We start from the raw sequence: 22,892 nt of genomic DNA, 5'->3' as shown, positions 1-22,892 counted from the left end.
TCACTCCACTCTGCTGCCATCTAGTGGAGTTTGCATTTACTTGCAGAGTTGCAGCGTGACACCTGCACTGTATATAGGGGAGATTTAGGGTTTGTAAATTTATAGTAGATTAGGAAATAGAAATGTTAGTGGATCGGCTAAGCTGACACTGTTGCCTACTGCTCTGGATGTGACTAGAGGAGATGATTTGATGACTTGTTTTCCTCCTCCTACAGATGGAATCAGAGTCAGGGGCTGGTTCCCCAGAAGATGTGTAGTGAAATACGTGTCTGACACGGGCTCCGACCAGTCAGATGACGAGAAGAAGACAAGATAGCAAAAACCAAGAACGCCTGGCATCACTAGTTATCACAGGTCTTAAGGGGAACTACCGAGACATCACTAGCTGCAGTTACAGACCCATCCATAAATGTAACCTACCTCTGCCACGACCATACTGCGTCTTCAGGCTGCACCCACATCGTTTCGTCTTGGGGCTTATACCTCTAGCTGGTTTCTTATTTTTGCATATTTTCTCATGGTAGCGACCTGATCGACCCTGCGCCCCTGTAACAGTCTGCATCGCTCCCCATGATGTGCACGGGAGTCATTGTCCTTGTTCCTGGCAGGACAGGACGCACTGGTCATTCATCAATAAGCAGGTTATGGAGGTAAATCATCGTCTGATGAGAAGTTCAGCAACTTTCCTATAGACTGTTGTATTTTTTTATTCCATGTTCACCTCTCTGCTTGCTGTCATTGAATGGAAACATTGTACTGGAATCTTAGGGGGGAGAAATCCCTTCAGGATCCAGATCTGATGGCTTGTTCCAGTATGGCTTGTGAAGCCCTTCGGGGTGGTCGCTCTTACATGGGTCTTATGTGGCAGACCCATGCGTAGGAGTCCGTACAACGCCACGTGTTTTTACAATCATTTCCATTCACTGACAAAGATCTTAAAAAATGTAAATTAAAAATATATTAAGTTGCAGTTGGACTTTTTCCGAAACCAGCAATGTAGCAGAGCAGAAAGCCGCTGCTGACAGAAGGGACGTGCGGTACCACCAGTGCTTTCAGGGCCGTGACCACGCGGGACGCGTTGGTGGCCATATTGCTATATCTGACCTCATCCTCAAGTGTTTTTAGATTGACTTGTTTTTCGTGCCCCCTACATTAGCGGCGAGTCCTGTAACCAGTCAGCGATGTCGCCGATCGTGCACACATTCCAGTATTTTTTAAAGGGTTGTTTGCGATCAGTCTCCGGCGATCCTTACAAGCTGCCTACAATCTGGTTTTCCTTTTACACCTACTGTACCCGGGGGGGGGCGTCTTCACTGCTGCTGGTAACCCATAATTATATTGCACTACGATATGGGAAATAGTGAGGAAGGGGCGGGGGTGGGGTCTCCTTTTGGGGGTGGGGGTCCGTTAACCAGCAGTCATGTCACACCTATTGCAGAGCTGACTCCATTATTTCACCGAACTACTTCTAGAAGGCAGGTGATGTAGTATTTGCAGCGGCACCCTTGCGTTACATAGGACTGCAGGTAAACACACTGCAACTCTATAGCATCGATGTCCCTAAACCTCTGTTCTCTTCTCCTCTGAGGTCGGGCTCATGCTTTGCGGTTTTTATATATATATATATATCTATATATATATATATATATATATATATATATATATATATATATATATATAGTATGTGCACAGCATAATGACCACAGTGCGTCTCCCCACGGGGTCATTATACTGCGCACGTCCTAACATCACAGTGTGCGTCTCCCCACGGGGTCATTATACTGCGCACGTCCTAACATCACAGTGTGCGTCTCCCCACGGGGTCATTATACTGCGCACGTCCTAACATCACAGTGTGCGTCTCCCCACGGGGTCATTATACTGCGCACGTCCTAACATCACAGTGTGCGTCTCCCCACGGGGTCATTATACTGCGCACGTCCTAACATCACAGTGTGCGTCTCCCCACGGGGTCATTATACTGCGCACGTCCTAACATCACAGTGTGCGTCTCCCCACGTGGTCATTATGCTGCGCATGTCCTAACATCACAGTGTGCGTCTCCCCACGGGGTCATTGGATGCACGCCATGACATCAGTGAGTCTTCTCACCTGGTCACTATATTGAGCACGCCATGATGTCACAGTGTGCTTCTCCCCACAATGTCACTATACGGCGCACGCCAAGACATCACAATGTGCTTCTCCCCACGTGGTCACGAGATGGTGCACGTCATTACATCACAGTGTGCGCTTCGAGCCATCGTCCGCTCTAGAGCCGCTGGCGTAGATTGATGGAGGAGCGCAGGCGCTGTACGGTGGGGAGCTGTAGTGGCCGGAACGTTGGGGTGAGAGCGTTGTAGTTATTTCACTGTTTTTATGCATCCGTCTTGCCACCATTTTGCTGCCTCACCCGTTCAGATCTCACACTTTGCAGCTTCCTCCTATTTCGGGAAGTGAGTTTCATAGTCTACGATGCATTTGCTCTTTAAGTTTCCTGTTTCCCCTTCTTTCCGCCCAGGCCGGTAACTCAGGAGTTGGTGTCGGCCTCGGGCAGTTGATGGCCTTCACTCCCTGACCACACTTTCTTCAGGTCCGCTCGGATCTCGGTGGATTCGGAGGGGGGACATTCTGCGTCTGGCGGAGTTCATTAACTCTAAAACTGCTGAAGCTGCATCAGCGAGACAATGGCGCAGCGGCCGTCTGCTTATTACTGTTTCATGCCAAAAATCGCCGTCTCGTGCCGTTCCTCCGTGTCCCTCCTGTGCTGGACGACGCCTGTTATTTTATATCTCCAGCTTTCGCCGTGCTAGGAGTAGTGGCAGACTGGACGCCGGGCTCCAGGCTTTTTTTTTTTTTTTTTTAAAAACTAGTACTGTTGAAAGCGAGATGTGATTTTTACAAACCTTCTGTATGTCACTTGTTAATAAAAGACCAGAAAACATCAGACTTGTAGTTTCCCTTGTGGACAGAGGTGGCGCTGCTCCCAGAGGCCATGAATTAGCAGTTAATTATTCATCCTATTTCGTCATTGTAAATCTGCGTCTTATATAATGTAGTCGCAGGGGGAACACACGGGGTTAACGATAACGACGCCTTCTGGCACTGTATATGGAGACGCTCTGCCCCCCACCATACGGTCCCATAGGAGCAGCGCGCCCCCCCCCGAATATCGCACCACACATTCCCATACCTAGTAAAGTTTATTTGTTCAGTATATACAGCGCAGGACCCCCCACAATCATTACCGGTCTGCAGCATGCGACTCTCCAGAACCTGCAGGACTACAAATCCCAGCATGCACTTAGGGAGCACTTGCTGGGTCTTGTAGTGCTTAAGAGTCGCAGGCTGCAGATCACTTATTAAAAGATGTTTTATAAAATGTACAAGCCCCGTTCTCCTGCGGAGCTCCGTGCAGCCGCCGGGGTCCATGTCCATAGGGATGAATGAGAATACAGAGACCCCCAGTGCAACTGCAGGGGCCGGGAGGAGCCGTCGGCTCGGCCATCAGTCGTACATTGATGCTCCAGCCGGCAGGACTCCGAGAATCCGGCTCATCCTGATGTGGCGCTCTTAGGTCGTCTCTGCGGCACCAGGGCGATCGCTCGGGATTAAGGATGTTACTGGAGCGATACTTCAATCTTGAATTTTGCTGTACAAATCATCGATCTGACTCTTAAAGTATTTGGCCACCTCTGCTCTCTTGGCTTTTAGGGTCGGAGTCAATAAACCATTTTCAATGGTCAACATTTCAGGATGAACGTAGATATCCTTCACCTGAAGAATAAAAAACTCTCATAATGCTCATACAATAGTGAGTGCAGCTCTGGGGTATAATACAGGAGGTAACTCAGAATCAGTAATGTCATGTATGTACACAGTGACTGCACCAGCAGAATAGTGAGTGCAGCTCTGGGGTATAATACAGGATGTAACTCAGGATCAGTAATGTAATGTATGTACACAGTGACTGCACCAGCAGAATAGTGAGTGCAGCTCTGGAGTATAATACAGGAGGTAACTCAGGATCAGTAATGTATGTACACAGTGACTGCACCAGCAGAATAGTGAGTGCAGCTCTGGAGTATAATACAGGAGGTAACTCAGAATCAGTAATGTCATGTATGTACACAGTGACTGCACCAGCAGAATAGTGAGTGCAGCTCTGGGGTATAATACAGGATGTAACTCAGGATCAGTAATGTAATGTATGTACACAGTGACTGCACCAGCAGAATAGTGAGTGCAGCTCTGGGGTATAATACAGGATGTAACTCAGAATCAGTAATGTATGTACACAGTGACTGCACCAGCAGAATAGTGAGTGCAGCTCTGGAGTATAATACAGGAGGTAACTCAGAATCAGTAATGTCATGTATGCACACAGTGACTGCACCAGCAGAATAGTGAGTGCAGCTCTGGGGTATAATACAGGAGGTAACTCAGGATCAGTAATGTAATGTATGTACACAGTGACTGCACCAGCAGAATAGTGAGTGCAGCTCTGGAGTATAATACAGGAGGTAACTCAGGATCAGTAATGTATGTACACAGTGACTGCACCAGCAGAATAGTGAGTGCAGCTCTGGAGTATAATACAGGAGGTAACTCAGAATCAGTAATGTCATGTATGTACACAGTGACTGCACCAGCAGAATAGTGAGTGCAGCTCTGGGGTATAATACAGGATGTAACTCAGGATCAGTAATGTAATGTATGTACACAGTGACTGCACCAGCAGAATAGTGAGTGCAGCTCTGGGGTATAATACAGGATGTAACTCAGAATCAGTAATGTATGTACACAGTGACTGCACCAGCAGAATAGTGAGTGCAGCTCTGGAGTATAATACAGGAGGTAACTCAGAATCAGTAATGTATGTACACAGTGACTGCACCAGCAGAATAGTGAGTGCAGCTCTGGAGTATAATACAGGAGGTAACTCAGGATCAGTAATGTATGTACACAGTGACTGCACCAGCAGAATAGTGAGTGCAGCTCTGGGGTATAATACAGGACGTAACTCAGGATCAGTAATGTAATGTAAGGGCTAAGTGACAGCACATGTGAAAAAGACTTGGGTATACTAATAGATCACAGACTGAATGAGTCAACAGTGTGATGCAGCAGCAAAAAAGGCAAATGCAATTCTAGGATGTATTAACAGAAGCATACAGTCTAGATCACGTGAAGTCATTATTTCCCTCTACTCCTCTTTGGTCAGACCTCATCTGGAATATTGTGTCCAGTTTTGGGCGCCACATTTTAAAAAAGACATCAACAAACTGGAGCAAGTTCAGAAAAGAGCGACCAGAATGGTGACCGGTCTGCAAACCCTGTCTTATGAGGAAAGGTTGCAGGATTTGGGAATGTTTAGTTTGCAAAAGAGAAGACTGAGAGGAGACTTAATAGCTGTCTACAAATATCTCAAGGGCTGTTACATTGTAGAAGGATCAACTTTATTCTCATTTGCACAAGGAAAGACTAGAAGCAATGGGATGAAACTGAATGGGAGGAGACACAGATTAGATATTAGAAAAAACTTTTTGACAGAGTGATCAATGAGTGGAACAGGCTGCCACGAAAAGTGGTGAGTTCTCCTTCAATGGAAGTCTTCAAACAGAGGCTGGACAGACATCTGACTGGGATGATTTAGCGAATCCTGCTTTGAGCAGGGGGTTGGACCAGATGGCCCAGGAGGTCCCTTCCAACTCTACGATTCTATGATTCTTTGTATGCACACAGTGACTGCACCAGCAGAATAGTGAGTGCGGTTCTGGGGTATAATACAGGATGTAACTCAGGATCAGTAATGTATGTACACCGTGACTGCACCAGCAGAATAGCGAGTGCAGCTCTGGAGTTCAATACTGCATGTAACTCGGGATCAGTATTGTAATGTATGTACACAGTGACTGCACCAGCAGAATAGTGAGTGCAGCTCTGGGGTATAATACAGGATGTAACACAGGATCAGCAATGTAATGCATGTATACAGTGACTGCACCAGCAGAATAGTGAGTGCAGCTCTGGAGTATAATACAGGATGTAACTCAGGATCAGTAATGTATATACACAGTGACTGCACCAGCAGAATAGTGAGTGCAGCTCTGGAGTATAACACAGGATGTAACTCAGGATCAGTAATGTATGTACACCGTGACTGCACCAGCAGAATAGTGAGCGCAGCTCTGGAGTATAAAACAGGGTGTAACTCAGGATCAGTAATGTATGTACACCGTGACTGCACCAGCAGAATAGTGAGTGCAGCTCTGGAGTTCAATACTGCATGTAACTCAGGATCAGTAATGTATGTACACCGTGACTGCACAAGCAGAATAGTGAGTGCTGCTCTGGGGTATAATACAGGATGTAACTCAGGATCAGTAATGTATGTACACAGTGACTGCACCAGTAGAATAGTGAGTGCAGCTCTGGAGTATAATACAGGATGTAACTCACGATCAGTAATGTATATACACAGTGACTGCATCAGCAGAATAGTGAGTGCAGCTCTGGAGTATAACACAGGATGTAACTCAGGATCAGTAATATAATGTATGTACACAGTGACTGCACCAGCAGAATAGTGAGTGCAGCTCTGGGGTATAATACAGGATGTAACTCAGGATCAGTAATGTAATGTATGTACACAGTGACTGCACCAGTAGAATAGTGAGTGCAGCTCTGGAGTATAATACAGGATGTAACTCAGGATCAGTAATGTATATACACAGTGACTGCATCAGCAGAATAGTGAGTGCAGCTCTGGAGTATAACACAGGATGTAACTCAGGATCAGTAATATAATGTATGTACACAGTGACTCCACCAGCAGAATAGTGATTGCAGCTCTGGGGTATAATACAGGATGTAACTCAGGATCAGTAATGTATGTACACAGTGACTGCACCAGCAGAATAGTGAGTGCAGCTCTGGAGTATAATACACTAGGTAACTCAGGATCAGTAATGTAATGTATGTACACAGTGACTGCACCAGCAGAATAGTGAGTGCAGCTCTGGAGTATAATACACTAGGTAACTCAGGATCAGTAATGTATATACACAGTGACTGCACCAGCAGAATAGTCCCATTAACCCTTGTCTCATGATTGTCTGTGTGAACAGGTTATCCTCAGCTGTTTGTTGGTTGAAATGAGTTAAGGGACTTTGTCAGCACAGGACGACAGTTCAAAGTAATTCCCGCCGCTCGGGCCATCATGGCGGCTAATCATTTCTATACTCCTTCCAACCTGCTTGTTTTCTTTCTCTCTCTCTCTGTCCCTTGTGTGATTGACAGCTCTGGCTTCATGGAGCCAGAGCAGGGCGTCTATAGATGGAAGCAGCAGGTGGGGATATGCGCCTTATTGTTTGGCCACCATGAAGCAGCAAGTGTGTGTGCTTGGTTTGAACAGTCATTCTGTGCCGACCTTCCCTTTATCTTGCCTACAGTCTCTTGTTCTCGGTGTCTCTACCTCCTGTGTGAATTGCTGTAGAGAATAATGATATTCTATGTGCTCGGAGCGATCGCCGGCTGCTTGGTCGTGCGATAAGTACAATGATTCCTGGAAATCCTTTGTTGTGATGTGAGATCCTGCAGGTAACGACATTACAGACCCCGACGTTATTACTCACCTGCTCAAACGACTTCAGGCCGGCCTGTTTCCCAATTTTAATCACATCTTCCAGTATTGCTTTCTTCACGGCCTGAGGGGCGATATAATGTTAATGTCGCTATAAATGTATCTCACATCGTGGGATTAGATACATAGAAATACACAATTGGCTCAGCAAACCGTATCGCACATGGTAGGCTTATATCCAGCCGCCAGTATCACACACGATCAGATCAATACTCACTGCATGTTTGCAGAGTTCTTCAAAGGAACATCGGACACCAAACTTTGCTGCAAAATCTGGCAATACCTCCGGATCCGGGACAACAACTCCCACCAGACAGGACTAGAAACAAATGACAAGTTACAGGTAGAGATGGGAGATGTGATAATTGTGCAGCCCTCCCCATGACCACTGGGAGGCAGCATTGTCCTGGTCGGATGGCGCACAGTACACAGGACTGCCCGCTGTTCTGCGCAGGGTATTCTGGGTCATGATGCTTATGGGAGTGAATAAATGAGTGGTCCTGTGACACGGACACGTCCTACATCGCCCCCCGCAGGCCGTGTCTGACTCCAACACATTCTGTGACAGAAGAATAAGGTACAAATATCTAACGTGAAGGGTTACTGATCTGAAATCCCAAAGATTAGCGCACGTCCCTGGGTGGTTATGACTACACTGAGGGGTCTCCAGCCTTCTGGAAGACCGGATCGTAGGAGGATGTTCTGCAACTTCCTCATAGATTCTGTCCCTGATTCGTCACCGTCTTTGCTCCTTATTATTTCACTTGCCCTTCTCTTTAATGTTCCTTTTTGTCTCGTTTTTTGTTCACTCCTCTGGTCTCGGATTTTCTTTTCCAGATGTTTCACCTAATTCCTCCTTTGTGAATCTTTGAAGTGTCGCTAAATTTGCGCCTAATTTTCATCTGATTTCCTCTTCATTGCGCCGGGTTTTAAATGTATTTTCCAGCTGTTTGTGTTTTTTTCCCTCTTCACACTGGTGGGCGCGGTGTTTGTAATTCACATCTTTGTGGCTGATGCAGTTTATAAAGTTGCATTGTTGCACGTCGCAGTTCGTCCGGCGTGACGCCTGGTTTTGTTTCTTAGTTGTGACACTTCACCACGACAGGCCCGATTTCGCTCTAAAAAGGCGCAAATAGGATAGACGAGAAAAATAAAGAGCGGTTTTCCAAAATTAATTATCCCGCGTGCGACATTTGAAGAATTTGGCACAAACAATACAGTAATGAAAACTAAAAGTAAATTCAATAAGGAAAAGAAAAATCTGTCACCGCGATCACTCGGAGAATGCAATAAAAAGCAAAATGGCGCCAGTAAAAACTACAGCACGCAACGAAATAAACCCCCCCCACAAAACTCCACTGACCGCAGATTACAAATGTATGAATCTAGGAAAACAGGAGCCTGTAAAAATTAAACCTAAAAATGAGGCGGAAATAGTGTTTTTCACCATTCTATCAGATGGAGAGTTTTGTTTTTCATGTTTTTTTTTTTTCTGTACATTATTTGATGAAGTGAATTGTGCCATAAAAAACTACAGGCGCTCCCACTGAAAAACAGCGATGTGGATGGAGGAAGACCAAAGTCCTGGTTCTCGGAAGATCGATCCATCCATTTATCCTATACATTGAACTTGTAGGAGTATGATGATAGCGGCCCCTGTGCCTGGGGGGCCACAGCCTGTGCTGTCATATCTATGGCAGCACATGACATTATGATGGTGGGACCCCGGAGGGGGACTCGTCTGCTTGCATGGCCGGCTTTGCTCTGACCAGGGCGGTGGTGGATGTGGCTAATCGTCTCGGCAGCACTAGACCAGAGCGGTGGTGGATGTGGCTCATCGTCTCTGCAGCACTAGACCAGGGCCGTGGTGGATGTGGCTCATTGTCTCGGCAGCATTAGACCAGGGCGGTGGTGGATGTGGCTCATCGTCTCGGCAGCACTAGACCAGAGCGGTGGTGGATGTGGCTCATCGTCTCGGCAGCATTAGACCAGGGCGGTGGTGGGTGTGGCTCATTGTCTCGGCAGCATTAGACCAGGGCGGTGGTGGATGTGGCTAATCGTCTCGGCAGCACTAGACCAGGGCGGTGGTGGATGTGGCTCATTGTCTCGGCAGCACTAGATTATGGCCGTGCTGGATGTGGCTAAGCGTCTCGGCAGCACTAGACCAGAGCGGTGGTGGATGTGGCTCATCGTCTCTGCAGCACTAGACCAGGGCCGTGGTGGATGTGGCTCATTGTCTCGGCAGCATTAGACCAGGGCGGTGGTGGATGTGGCTCATCGTCTCGGCAGCACTAGACCAGGGCGGTGGTGGGTGTGGCTCATCGTCTCGGCAGCATTAGACCAGGGCCGTGGTGGATGTGGCTCATTGTCTCGGCAGCATTAGACCAGGAGGTGATGGGTGTGGCTCATCGTCTCGGCAGCATTAGACCAGGGCGGTGGTGGATGTGGCTCATCGTCTCGTCAACATTAGACCAGGGCCATGATAGACTTGGCTCGGCAGCACTAGACCAGGGCAGTGGTGGGTGTGGCTCATCGTCTCATCATTAGATCAGGGCCGTGATAGATGTGGCTCATTGTCTCGGCAGCATTAGACCAGGGCGGTGGTGGTGGATGTGGCTCATAGTCTCGGCAGCACTAGACCAGGGCGGTGGTGGGTGTGGCTCATCGTCTCGGCAGCACTATACCAGGGCGGTGGTGGGTGTGGCTCATCGTCTCGGCAGCATTAGACTAGGGCAGTGGTGGATGTGGCTCATAGTCTCGGCAGCATTAGACCAGAGCGGTGGTGGATGTGGCTCATCGTCTCGTCAGCATTAGATCAGGGCGGTGGTGGGTGTGGCTCATAGTCTCGGCAGCATTAGACTAGGGCGGTGGTGGATGTGGCTCGTCGTCTCGGCAGCACTAGACCAGGGCGGTGGTGGATGTGGCTCATCGTCTCGGCTCATGCCCAGTTTTGATGTAACCCATGTATGGACCCTCATGGTCAGATGAGATTGGCTGTGTTGTGCCTGTACATGAACCTCCAGCTCTCGGGCAACGCGCCGCTCCCCAGAGGCTTATTCACAAGTTGTCTGAACAATAATTGGATTTTTTTCTTCTGATCTGTCTCCTCATTAACCTCATCCAAATAGTTCATCTACTGCCCATGGTGTCACGGAAATACCTACCCGCAAGCTGTCGCCATGCACAAAGACCTGAGCTACCGGAGCGCTGTGCACGTACACATTCTCAATCTTTTCTGGGGCGATGTACTCTCCCTGCGCCAACTTAAAGATGTTCTTCTTCCTATCAATGATCTTCAAAGTCCCATTCTGGAAGAAAGAAAATGTATTAACATTATAGGACATTCCTGCTACTGTGCATCTGTCCTTATACTCCAGTCACCTCCAGAGCTGCACTCACTATTCTGCTGTTACATTGTGTCTTATCCTCCAGTCACCTCCAGAGCTGCACTCACTATTCTGCTGTTACATTGTGTCTTATCCTCCAGTCACCTCCAGAGCTGTGGTCACTATTCTGCTGTTACATCTCTTGACATCTTAATATTCCTGCCAAAAACACCAGAACCCCTTGTGGATCCCATTAGCAAATAGCACGGTGTACGATCTGGATCTCACCAGCTTTTCCTACTGGTACTGTCCATTCATCACCTGGATGAGCCCACTGCTGTCCCCAAGTGTTCATTAACAGAGGAACAGCTCACTTTACAGCCTGCTGCAAATAAGTGACTTCTACAGTACCCCCCAACCTCCTCCCTGGTGCCTGTCCTCATTCACACTGCTGCAGTACTGCTGCGCCCTGCGGTGAACTATGTTTTTTTTTTTTTTTTTTGTGAGATTTCCTTGTAGTCTCTGGAGGAGAAAAGGTAAAATGCAATTAACCGCAGCAGATGACACTTATTTTAAGGCTGTGTGCCCACGTAAATGGTTTTTTTTTTTGCGTTTTCTAAGTGTTTTTGCCAGCAAAAACCCTTATAAATCACTCAAAAGAAGCATCCCATTCATTTAAGGCTGTGTGCCCACGTTTCTTTTTTTTAAGATTTTCCGCAGCGCTTTTAGACGTGCGTTTCTGCCGTGGAAACGCTTAAGAAAAGCATTCCATGCAATCATAATTGAATCCGCACATGTTGTGCTAACGCTGCGGAAACGCTTCGCAGAAAAAAACGCAGCATGTTCATTCGTTTCCGCATACATACAATTGTATTGCAAAAACGCTTAGGAAAACGCATGCTAAAACGTTTAACAAAAGCGTCAAAAGCGCTTCATAAAACGCATGCGTTTTCCTGGGAAGAGGGTGTGCGTTTCCGCTCAGGAATATTCTGCTTCAAAAAAGCAACGTGGGCACATAGCCTTAATGAATTCTGCACGTTTTGTGCACATTGAAAAAGCACAGCACTCATTAATTTTGTGGAAAAGTCCATGTTTTTAGCTATTTTCTTTGTGTCTGGGGACGCGCGGAAAAAAAAGGCACGGAAAACGCGCGTTTTCTGGGAAGCAGTCCGGTTCTCATGCAGAAATTTTCTGCATACGTGGGCACATAGCCTAAGGAGTTTTTCTTTTCCCTGCAGCGTTCTCTTCGGCTGTCTCATCACAGCGCAGGGTGTGGAGCGGATTTCATCAGGATGATCCTCACAGAAGAGACGCAGCAGGCGTTCTAAGCACTCAGGAATAAAGCAAGAAAAAATCCTCGTGAACAGGAAAGTGAATCTAATATATAAAGCTCAAAGTGTGTATGTGTGTATGTGTGTGTATGTATGTATGTGGGTATGTCCGGGATAGGCATCCGCACCGTCGCAGCTATAGCCACAAAATTTGGCACAGTCACACGTCTGGACCCCGAGAGCGTCCTAAGCTATGTTGTGAGGCGAAATTTTTACCCCACGCGTTCCAATTCACCAAACAATTTTGCCCCTATCTTCATACTGGGGGAAAAAGTGTGCGCGCGTCAAGCCCCGCCCCTCATTGTGATGTCATAATGCCCCTATTTGCATACTGGGGAAGCAGTGTGTGCGTATCAAGCCCCGCCCCTCATGATGTCACAATGGTTGCCATGGCGACGCTGATGTCATCAAAGATTGCAAGCCCTGCCGCAGCTCATTATGATGTCATAATGGTTGACTATGGGATGGAGGATGTGTGATGGGTATATGGGCACTAGACTATGGGATGGAGGATGTGTGATGGGTATATGGGCACTGGACTATGGGATGGAGGATGTGTGATGGGTATATGGGCACTGGACTATGGGATGGAGGCTATGTATGACAGGTATATGGGCACGGGACTATGGGATGGAGGATATGTATGATGGGTATATAAGCACTCGACACTATGGGATGGAGGATGTGTGATGGTATATGGGCATGGGACTATGGGATGGAGGATATGTATGACAGGTATATGGGCATGGGACTATGGGATGGAGGATATGTATATGGGCACGGGACTATGGGATGGAGGATGTGTGATGGGTATATGGGCACGGGACTATGGGATGGAGGATATGTATGATGGGTATATGGGCACGGGACTATGGGATGGAGGATATGTATGATGGGTATATAAGCACTCGACTATGGGATGGAGGATGTGTGATGGTATATGGGCATGGGACTATGGGATGGAGGATATGTATGATGGGTATATGGGAACGGGACTATGGGATGGAGGATGTGTGATGGGTATATGGGCACTGGACTATGGGATGGAGGATATGTTTGACGGGTATATGGGCGCGGGACTATGGGATGGCGGATATGTATATGGGCACGGGACTATGGGATGGAGGATGTGTGATGGGTATATGGGCACGGGACTATGAGATGAAGGATGTGTGATGGGTATATGGACACTCGACTATGGGATGGAGGATATGTATGATGGGTATATGGGCACGGGCCTATGGGATCGTGGATATGTATGATGGGTATATGGGCATAGGACTATGGGATGGAGGATAATTATAATTTGCTATAACTAACCACAGTTAGTTACTATGCCCGGGCAGCGCCGGGCTCTTCAGCTAGTTTCTTATAATAATCGAGCGTTTTCAAAGAGGAGGATTTTGGAGAAGATCATTTCCAATAAGAACTCTGATTCGAAGATAGTGGTGAATTCTATTTGTGACTGCAGCTCTGGAGGTGACTGGAGAATAAGACATGATATAACGGCAAAATAGAGACCACAGTGCTGGCGGATAAGACATGATGTAACAGCAGAATACTGACTGCAGCTCTGGAGGATAAGACATGATGTAAGCAGAATAGTGAGTGCAGCTCTGGTGGTGACTGGAGTACAAGACACGATGTAACAGCAGAATAGTGAGCGCAGCTCTGGAGGATAAGACACAAGGACCGCAGTGTGGACAGAGCCTTGCTCTGCATCGCACTGTCTGCAGAGCACCTCTGTGATGCAGTATTCAGTTTCTGGGATTTTCCTAGAAATCCCTTAATGTTATTTGCTCGGACTGACGACGCATCGACCCAGACAAGAAATCTGTTACCAGAATCCAAGATTGTCAATTTTTCCTGGTAACAGAGCTCCTTTGTCAGAGAGATCTGCACAAGGTTCTGTGCACTGCCCTCAATAAGCTGATTATTAGTCCTAGGACGGCTCCATATGCAGAAACGTCATCTCAGGCCCTGCAGGTGGTCAGCAAAATTGTCCTGGGGGGCAGAGATTCACTGCGAGACCAGAGCTCGGAGCGGCCGATCTGCCCCTCATTAATCCCCGTGGTGAGAGAGGGCTGAATCTCATAAACCCATCTACACACATGAGGAATGCTGAGCTGTCGCAGTCTATCCGGAACTGTCGGATGTGGCAAAAAGAAAGGACATTTGGTGCAAGACTAGAATATCAGAATCCTGGCGGCATTAAGCTCCAAGTAAATATCCTGAAGGGAATAACACATGAGCCTGTAACGCGGCAGAGATTGAAGTCAGGAATGAAACGGAACGTGACACAATAAACTGTTTACAAATAAGGCGATGTTCACACGTCCGGCAGCAATCATCCGCTACAAGGATCCAGCAGAAATCCGATGGCAAAAAAGTTGTGCAGACAACACTTTTTTGTTCGATTTTAAGCAACCTGATTTCAGCTGGATGGTTTTTTTTTTTTAACATTGACGTCTATGGTAAAGGGATCCGTTAACCAGTTATCCATTATCTTCAATTTGAAACTGGTGCAGTAAGAAAAAATCAGATCCGTTAATCAGCCGTCCATTTTTCTTTCTTTCATAATGGATCCAATCTTCACAGACTTCTATGTTAAAAAAAAAAATCCAACTGAAATCCATTTGTTAAAAAAGGACAAAAAAAAGTGGTGTCTGTTCAACGGGTTGCTGCTGGATCGGTTCTAACAGATGATTACTGCACACGTGAACATCGCCTTAGTCCGTTATTCACTAACTGATCTCTGTCGAGTCCGTAAGAAATAGATGACAATGGATGCCTCATTAACAGATCCATTGACTTCACTGAATCCGTTCTAACAGATCATCACTGGACATATGAACATAGCCTTGCAAGAAAATGACAAAGCAGCTGGAACATCGATACATGACACGGAATTGTTACTGGGCATGATACATTGTATCCTCCGTCCCGCTGGGGCCACCTGATGGCACAGTGGTACGGAGTGCAGCCACACACTAGGCCCCTGGGGCCCTTCTGCTCTGTAAGATGATGGCACCTATATCAAGAGCGTGACAGGGGCCCATGTTACTAATTTACCACAAAGAACATTAAGTCAGAACCCTGTATACTTACTGGAAGCCACTTTCCAATATCCCCAGTGTGTAGCCATCCCTCCTCATCTATGGCTTCGGCCGTCTTCTCCGGGTCTTTAAGATAGCCTTTAAACACATTAGTGCCTTTAATGCAAACCTAAGAGCATAAAAACAAACAGCCTGAAATGGCTGACAACAGGGAGTAATAGATTGTAGTCTCCTGTCCTACAGTTTCCTCCCCAGTAATGGCTGATACCGGGGAGTAATAGATTGTAGTCTCCCGTCCAACAGTCTCCTCCTCCAGTAATGGCCGATAATGGGGAGTAATAGGTTGTAGTCTCCCGTCCTACAGTCTCCTCCCCCAGTAATGGCAGATAACGGGGAGTAATAGATTGTAGTCTCCCGTCCTACAGTCTCCTCCCCCAGTAATGGCCGATAACGGGGAGTAATGGATTGCGGTCTCCTGTCCTACAGTCCCCCCCCCCCAGTAATGGCTGATAACGGTGAGTAATAGATTGTAGTCTCCCGTTCTACAGTCTTCTCCCCCAGTAATGGCTGATAACGGCGAGTAATAGATTGTAGTCTCCTGTCCTACAGGCTCCTCCCCCAGTAATGGCCAATAACGGGAAGTAATGGATTGCGGTCTCCTGTCCTACAGTCTCCCCCCCCAGTAATGGCTGATAATGGGGAGTAATAGGTTGTAGTCTGTCCTACAGTCTCCGCCCCCAGTAATGGCTGATAATAGGGAGTAATAGATTGTAGTCTCCGGTCCTACAGTCTCCTCCCCCAGTAATGGCCGATAACGGGGAGTAATAGATTGTAGTCTCCCGTCCTACAGTCTCCTCCCCCAGTAATGGCCGATAACGGGGAGTAATAGATTGTAGTCTCCCGTTCTACAGTCTCCTCCCCTAGTAATGACCGATAATGGGGAGTAATAAATTGTAGTCTCCCGTCCTACAGTCTCCTCCCCTAGTAATGACCGATAACGGGGAGTAATATATTATAGTCTCCCGTCCTACAGTCTCCTCCCCCAGTAATGGCCGATAATGGGGAGTAATAAATTGTAGTCTCCCGTCCTACAGTCTCCCCCCCAGTAATGGCTGATAGCGGGGAGTAATAGATTGTAGTCTGTCCTACAGTCTTCCCCCCCAGTAATTGCCGATAACGGGGAGTAATAGATTGTAGTCTGCCCTACAGTCTCCCCCCCAGTAATGGCTGATAGCGGGGAGTAATAGATTGTAGTCTGTCCTACAGTCTCGTCCCCCAGTAATGGCTGATAACGGGGAGTAATAGATTGTAGTCTCCCGTCCTACAGTCTCCTCCCCCAGTAATGGCTGATAACGGGGAGTAATAGATTGTAGTCTGTCCTACAGTCTCGTCCCCCAGTAATGGCTGATAACGGGGAGTAATAGATTGTAGTCTCCCGTCCTACAGGCTCCTCCCCAAGTAATGGCTGATAACGGGGAGTAATAGATTGTAGTCTGTCCTACAGTCTCCTCCCCCAGTAATGGCTGATAACGGGGAGTAATAGATTGTAGTCTCCTGTCCTACAGTCTCCTCCCCTAGTAATGGCTGATAACGGGGAGTAATAGATTGTAGTCTCCCGTCCTACAGTCTCCTCCAGTAATGGCTGATAACAGGGAGTAATAGATTGTAGTCTCCCGTCCTACAGTCTCCTCCCCCAGTAATGGCTGATAACGGGGAGTAATAGATTGTAGTCTCCTGTCCTACAGTCTCCTCCCCAGTAATGGCTGATAACGGGGAGTAATAGATTGTAGTCTCCCGTCCTACAGTCTCCCCCCCCAGTAATGGCTGATAACGAGGAGTAATAGATTGTAGTCTGTCCTACAGTCTCCTCCCCCAGTAATGGCTGATAACGGGGAGTAATAGATTGTAGTCTCCTGTCCTACAGTCTCCTCCTCCAGTAATGGCTGATAACAGGGAGCAGTAGATGCTGTGCACTGTCCTGTACTCGGCCTCCATTGTTCTCACCTCTCCTTCTCCATTCGATGAGAAATAATTCATATCCGTTACGTCCTCGAGCTTCAGCAGATTACACGGCAGCGGGGCCCCTACGTGTCCTGGAAGAGATGGTGTCACACACATATACTGAGGCGCTGTACAGCCTAGGCTCCCGCTTATATTATCATTTGGGAATGCTGAGTGACAACCGCCATTCGGTATTTTATCTCTCAGGTTGTCACCAGGCCCAGAATAGTAAAACTGCTATAAGGTAACATCTCGAGCCGCTCGTGACACGGTAGGTGGCCGATAGCCCCTATAGCAGCCATGATGGCGGCCATATTGGTTGTCACTCAACCGATCCCGATAATTGTTCACTTGTCAGCAGACGATGAATCAGTCCGGAGCTTCCATCTCTCACCTGCCGTCCAGTCTCCGGGGGTGGAAAACGAGCAGCCGGCGCCACATTCCGTCTGACCGTACGCCTCGAAAATCTGAAATCAGATCATGTGCTTGTCATACGGAGAACTCAATTAAATGTCACTAGTTGCAGGAAAATGAGTCACTGTTCCTTTAAGACCATAACTAATTCTCATAAGACACATCTTGTTTGGGGGCAGGAAAAAAAAATCTTCCATAGGGAGTTGTCATAGATGTATAATTAAAGGGGAGCTCCAACTCAAATGTGACACTATACTGGACTGGAGATGCAGAAATAAGCGGCACACTACAGGAAGGAGGTGTTATGGACTTCCCCTTGAAGCGTCACAGTGCTATGATTGTATGTAACGTCGTACCTGACTGCCCAGGGCGGCTCTCAAGAAGGACAGGACGTTCTCAGATATGGGGGCTGCCCCCGTTACCATCACCCGAACACGTCCACCCATTGTTTCCTGGGCAGAAAGTGACAAAATATAAGCACAATTAAGTACAAGATGAAACATAAAGAAACAAGTTACAAATGTGATTATTACATACAGGTACATATAATGCAGAAGTCACTAGACGAGCTGCCAAAGCCACCAGGGGGTTATCTCTGATCATTCAGCCCACTGGGAATGTAATAACTGCACCACTGGACCACCAGGAATATTCTTTCTGAATTATTGGACCAACAGGGATGTTATTTTTTTCTTCTCTTGACTACCAATCATTATTAATTAACCACAGGACCAGCAGGAATGTTAGAACTGAACAACTGGAGATCTACAGATATTATAGTATTGTTAGTTTGGAAACATATGGCCAACAGGGCTGCGAGTACTGGGCCATCAGGGCCGCTATCATTCTGCTGCTGAACTACTGGACCACAACAGGGAGGATATAACTGAGCCCTAGATTACTATGTGAACCACAGGGCCAATATGGATGTAAGTTCCGGACCACCAGGTCTGCCATTACTAGAGCACTGAATGATCACAGAAGCTCCTGAACCAACAGAGATTTTACTATTTAGAGAGGACCTTAAACTATTTTTTTTTTCATGTTGATATGGACACAGGATTTAATCCTGGCTGCAGAGTGAAATAAAACCTTTTTTTTCCAGGAGGTTAGACCAGGAGATCAGAGCTGTAATCTTAAATCTCACACACTAAGAAACCTGCTCTAACCTATGATGGGAGGAGTTTTTTTTTGTGCTGTGTTTCTGCCTGCTTATGATTGGTCGGCATCATACATGGAGAAGAAGGACACTCCCCCATTGAAAACTGCCTTATAATACCCACTCGGACATATTTTTTTACTGATTAGGTGCAAAATACTTTGATTGCTAATATTTCTGCAACAGAGATGTTAAATTAAAAAAAAATGTTTTATTCTTCTACTCTGCAGTTCTTCATGTAAAATTTGGTGAAAGGTCGTCTTTAAGTACTGGATCACTGACTAATCTATTAGAACCACTGGACAAACAAGAATGTTGTAACTGATCCACCAGGCCAACAGGGATTTTAGTTCTCAGCTACTGGATCCCTGCGGATTCTTCTACAAAACACACACTAGAACCACTGCTACACCACGGCTTTTTATGGAAGCACCAGAAGTAGTATCACTGTACCACTAGACTACCAGGGATATTATAAATTTCTTGGCCGATCATGAATCACCAGATATAGCTATAAATCTACTCGATCACTGAAGATGAGCTACTGCTTAGTTATATAAGTTTTCTTATCATTCTTATCTCCCGTTTATTTTCACTCACTTGAACCCTCTTGAATATTAATCTATCCCAAATGCTGTCGTTCCGGATGATTCCCTTCTTCACCTCGGCAGACTTGCAAGTTATAGCTAAGTCTAGCAGGAACTTCTTGGTCTGGGTCTGGGCCCCACTTTGTATCTGGGGGAAATAATGTTCCATTTATTACAAACATCAGACTTATAATACCGATCTATGGGAGATCGCCCCCTCCTGGTACCTTGTCGTAAATACGGTTCAGCAGTCGGGGGACAGTAGGGAAAACCGTCGGCCTCAGTGTTTTCATATCATCAGTCAATAGTCGGATATCACCTTGAAAAAAGCCCACTTTTGCGCCAGAGCAGAAGACCACTGTCTGCCAGAGGAAACCAAAAAAATAGGATTACGGTATGTAGTTGTGATCATAAGAAACAATAATGACAATCTATTATTATATTACTATTATCTCATAGACCATCAGATATAATATTACTAACTTCTATACCATCAGATATAATATTACTAACCTCTAGACCATCAGTGATAATATTACTAACTTCTAGGATATCAGATATAATATTACTAACTTCTAGGATATCAGATATAATATTACTAACTTCTAGACCATCAGAGATAATATTAATAACGTCTAGACCATCAGGGATAATATTACTAACTTCTAGATCATCAGATCTAATATTACTAACTTCTAACTTTTTAGAAAATTAGATATATAACTAACTCCTAGACCATCAGATAAAATATTACTAACTCCTAGACCATCAGATACAGTATTGCTATTTTCTAGAATATCAGATATAATATTACTAACTTCTAGACCATCAGAGATAATATTACTAACGTCTAGACCTTCAGGGATATTACTAACTTCTAGATCATCAGATCTAATATTACTAAGAAAACACACTATGATGGCCACAAAGTGAGCTCACCACTAAGAAGCGAACCACAAAATTATAAAAATATTATTTTTATTAGCAAAATCATGTACAATAAAGGGTCACATACCCATAATTACAGAAATAACCCAAAGAGGGGACTACAGCATTATTTTATTAGTATATTACATAGGTAAAAAATGCATTGATATTTTGAGGGTACGGCCCATATCAATCCACTGTATGTAAAATAAATCCACTAGTGCTAAAGTTAGCATCCATTATAAATAATATTATCCTTATTTAGACAGTGGACCACCCTCAGAAAATCAACATACATAATTCCACATATAATCTCTCATAACATCAAATCAAATCCATAATGGCAAAGAAGGAGGTATAGTTAATCAATGCTAGATGAATCCACAGCATTAACCCCCATACTCTACTATACAATGTACGAGTGGAGCGACCAATGTATTAATAACAACCACCAATAAGGAGTTCCGCCCCCGGAAGAAGCAGTAGGGTGAAACGCGCGTCGGGGCGCAGGGGACAGCGGCTGGATTACATATAGCACATTATAAGGTATCTACATTATGTCTCCATCTATTTAAAAACTCCTTATTGGTGGTTGTTATTAATACATTGGTCGCTCCACTCGTACATTGTATAGTAGAGTATGGGGGTTAATGCTGTGGATTCATCTAGCATTGATTAACTATACCTCCTTCTTTGCCATTATGGATTTGATTTGATGTTATGAGAGTTTATATGTGGAATTATGTATGTTGATTTTCTGAGGGTAGTCCACTGTCTAAATAAGGATAATATTATTTATAATGGATGCTAACTTTAACAGACTTAGAATAATAATTATTATCAAAGGAGATCAAAAAGCATCTCCTGTGACCTCAAACACCGAACTATTATATCCCCTCCCGGATCCACCAGAACAGCTCTTCATTTTGGCTCATAGACATCAGTTCATATATCGTATTATAGACCATAAATGTAGCGTGACGCAATGCTGTTGAGTTTCCGGTGGCCGCAGGTTAGACGGTGTCTTACACAATGACACCCTGAGCCCTGGCACCGAGCAGAGTCCTTACCTGAACCACCCGCTCAAACACGTGCGCCATCGGCAGATAAGATATTTCAATGTCCGAGGTCATTGGGGCGAAGGTGCTCTGTACAGTACGACAAAGGTAAAGGGTTCGTGAAAAGTGGTAAAAAGGGAACACAACTGAAGCTGCTGAATAAATCTGACCACACAACCCTGGGCTATAATCAAGGTTACACGGCCAGTACAGAAACACGTCCGTCACATCTAACTCCTCTCCAGTCCTATGTAATCCTGCTGGTCAGGACAATAGGAAAGCTGGGTGACATCCCACATGCGCTGGTGGCAATATGAGCTGTCATAGATAGATAGATGTTAGACCCTTTTGATGGGATTCATTGAGTAGTCACTTACTTCTGTGGCTTTAAGGAAGCTGCTGGCATCAGCTACAACATTCTCGTGGGTGAGCATCGCCCCTTTGGGATCACCTGGTGGAAGGGTAAGTATAAGGATGGCGCAGCACACAGGTCTCATTACAGTTTGGGATCATCCACTTAATCCACTAATGTAAAACAATGTAGCAACATAAAGAAACAAACACCGTCATTCCCAGGGTGGTCCAAGCGTCTGCCCCCTGGGATCAGCCCCTGGGATTGATGTCACAGTATCTCTGTTGGGTTCACTGGGACACGAGGAAGAAGCTGCAGCAATAAAGGGGCGCCTGCTTTTCCCAATAATTATACTATATATATATAATTCTATAATATTACCTGTTGTTCCGCTAGTGAAGCAGATCAGACACAAATCATCAGGACTGGGGGGCTAAAAGAACGAAAGACGAATGAACAGTATCTCAACAGATCGAGCAATCAACATAAAATATCGCCTGTCTATCACATATCTGTAGCTAATAATCATGAGATCTTGCAGGTTACACAGCCGCCTCCTACATTTTAGGATGGAGAAGAAGATTATATGTTTTGGTTTCAGCAAATCAATGTTATTCTTTTACAATATAAATAAAAATGAAGGAATTTGTTATTTCACTGAAAGGTCAATCGGAACGCTAACTGTTCGGCCTCGGTCAGTAGGTGGTCAGGATTTTACATCAGTATTTGTAAACCAAATTGATACAGATAAAATATTGGAATATTGAATGACATTTTATATGATACAAAAAATAACATTGATTTGCTGCCCCAGGATTTTTCGGTTCAGCTTTTATCTTTCACTTACTGCAGGTTTCTTGAAGTTCTCTTTTCCTAAATACTGAAAAAAAAAAAAAAACAGAACATGTTACTGATCACATTTATGTTTTTTTTTTTTTTTTTAAATCTTCTCAATATTTTAATTACTAGTCAGTTGACTAAAAGTCCCTCACTGTTTGTTTCTACGTCCTATTCCGTCAAGGCTCATCTCTTGCTT

General features: G+C 45.6%; 2 protein-coding genes across 4 annotated transcripts in view; one reads left to right on the top strand and one right to left on the bottom strand.

Moving 5' to 3' along the window:
• The window catches only part of ZDHHC6 (zDHHC palmitoyltransferase 6), a 28,779-nt gene extending 25,832 nt beyond the window's left edge, over positions 1 to 2,947 (top strand). For both annotated transcript variants that reach the window (XM_073562136.1, XM_073562137.1), the window contains one exon: positions 216 to 2,947. In XM_073562136.1, coding sequence (XP_073418237.1) covers positions 216 to 316 — 101 coding nt within the window. In that variant the 3' untranslated portion in view covers positions 317 to 2,947. The remainder of the gene's footprint in view (positions 1 to 215) is intronic.
• Positions 2,948 to 3,184: 237 nt separating this feature from the next.
• The window catches only part of ACSL5 (acyl-CoA synthetase long chain family member 5), a 47,886-nt gene continuing 28,178 nt past the window's right edge, over positions 3,185 to 22,892 (bottom strand). For both annotated transcript variants that reach the window (XM_073562134.1, XM_073562135.1), the window contains 14 exons: positions 22,704 to 22,736; positions 22,238 to 22,289; positions 21,882 to 21,955; positions 21,517 to 21,594; positions 19,747 to 19,881; positions 19,533 to 19,667; positions 18,130 to 18,225; positions 17,754 to 17,826; positions 17,363 to 17,451; positions 15,411 to 15,527; positions 10,810 to 10,953; positions 7,863 to 7,964; positions 7,638 to 7,709; positions 3,185 to 3,777 (listed from right to left, as the gene is read on the bottom strand). In XM_073562134.1, the coding sequence (XP_073418235.1) occupies positions 3,637 to 3,777; positions 7,638 to 7,709; positions 7,863 to 7,964; positions 10,810 to 10,953; positions 15,411 to 15,527; positions 17,363 to 17,451; positions 17,754 to 17,826; positions 18,130 to 18,225; positions 19,533 to 19,667; positions 19,747 to 19,881; positions 21,517 to 21,594; positions 21,882 to 21,955; positions 22,238 to 22,289; positions 22,704 to 22,736 (1,341 nt within the window). In that variant the 3' untranslated portion in view covers positions 3,185 to 3,636. The remainder of the gene's footprint in view (positions 3,778 to 7,637; positions 7,710 to 7,862; positions 7,965 to 10,809; positions 10,954 to 15,410; positions 15,528 to 17,362; positions 17,452 to 17,753; positions 17,827 to 18,129; positions 18,226 to 19,532; positions 19,668 to 19,746; positions 19,882 to 21,516; positions 21,595 to 21,881; positions 21,956 to 22,237; positions 22,290 to 22,703; positions 22,737 to 22,892) is intronic.

The sequence above is a fragment of the Dendrobates tinctorius genome, unplaced genomic scaffold, assembly GCF_039654945.1.
Source record: "Dendrobates tinctorius isolate UK_male_01 unplaced genomic scaffold, ASM3965494v1 ptg000341l, whole genome shotgun sequence".
NCBI lineage: Eukaryota > Metazoa > Chordata > Amphibia > Anura > Dendrobatidae > Dendrobates > Dendrobates tinctorius.
This window is presented reverse-complemented; position numbering and strand designations above follow the sequence as displayed.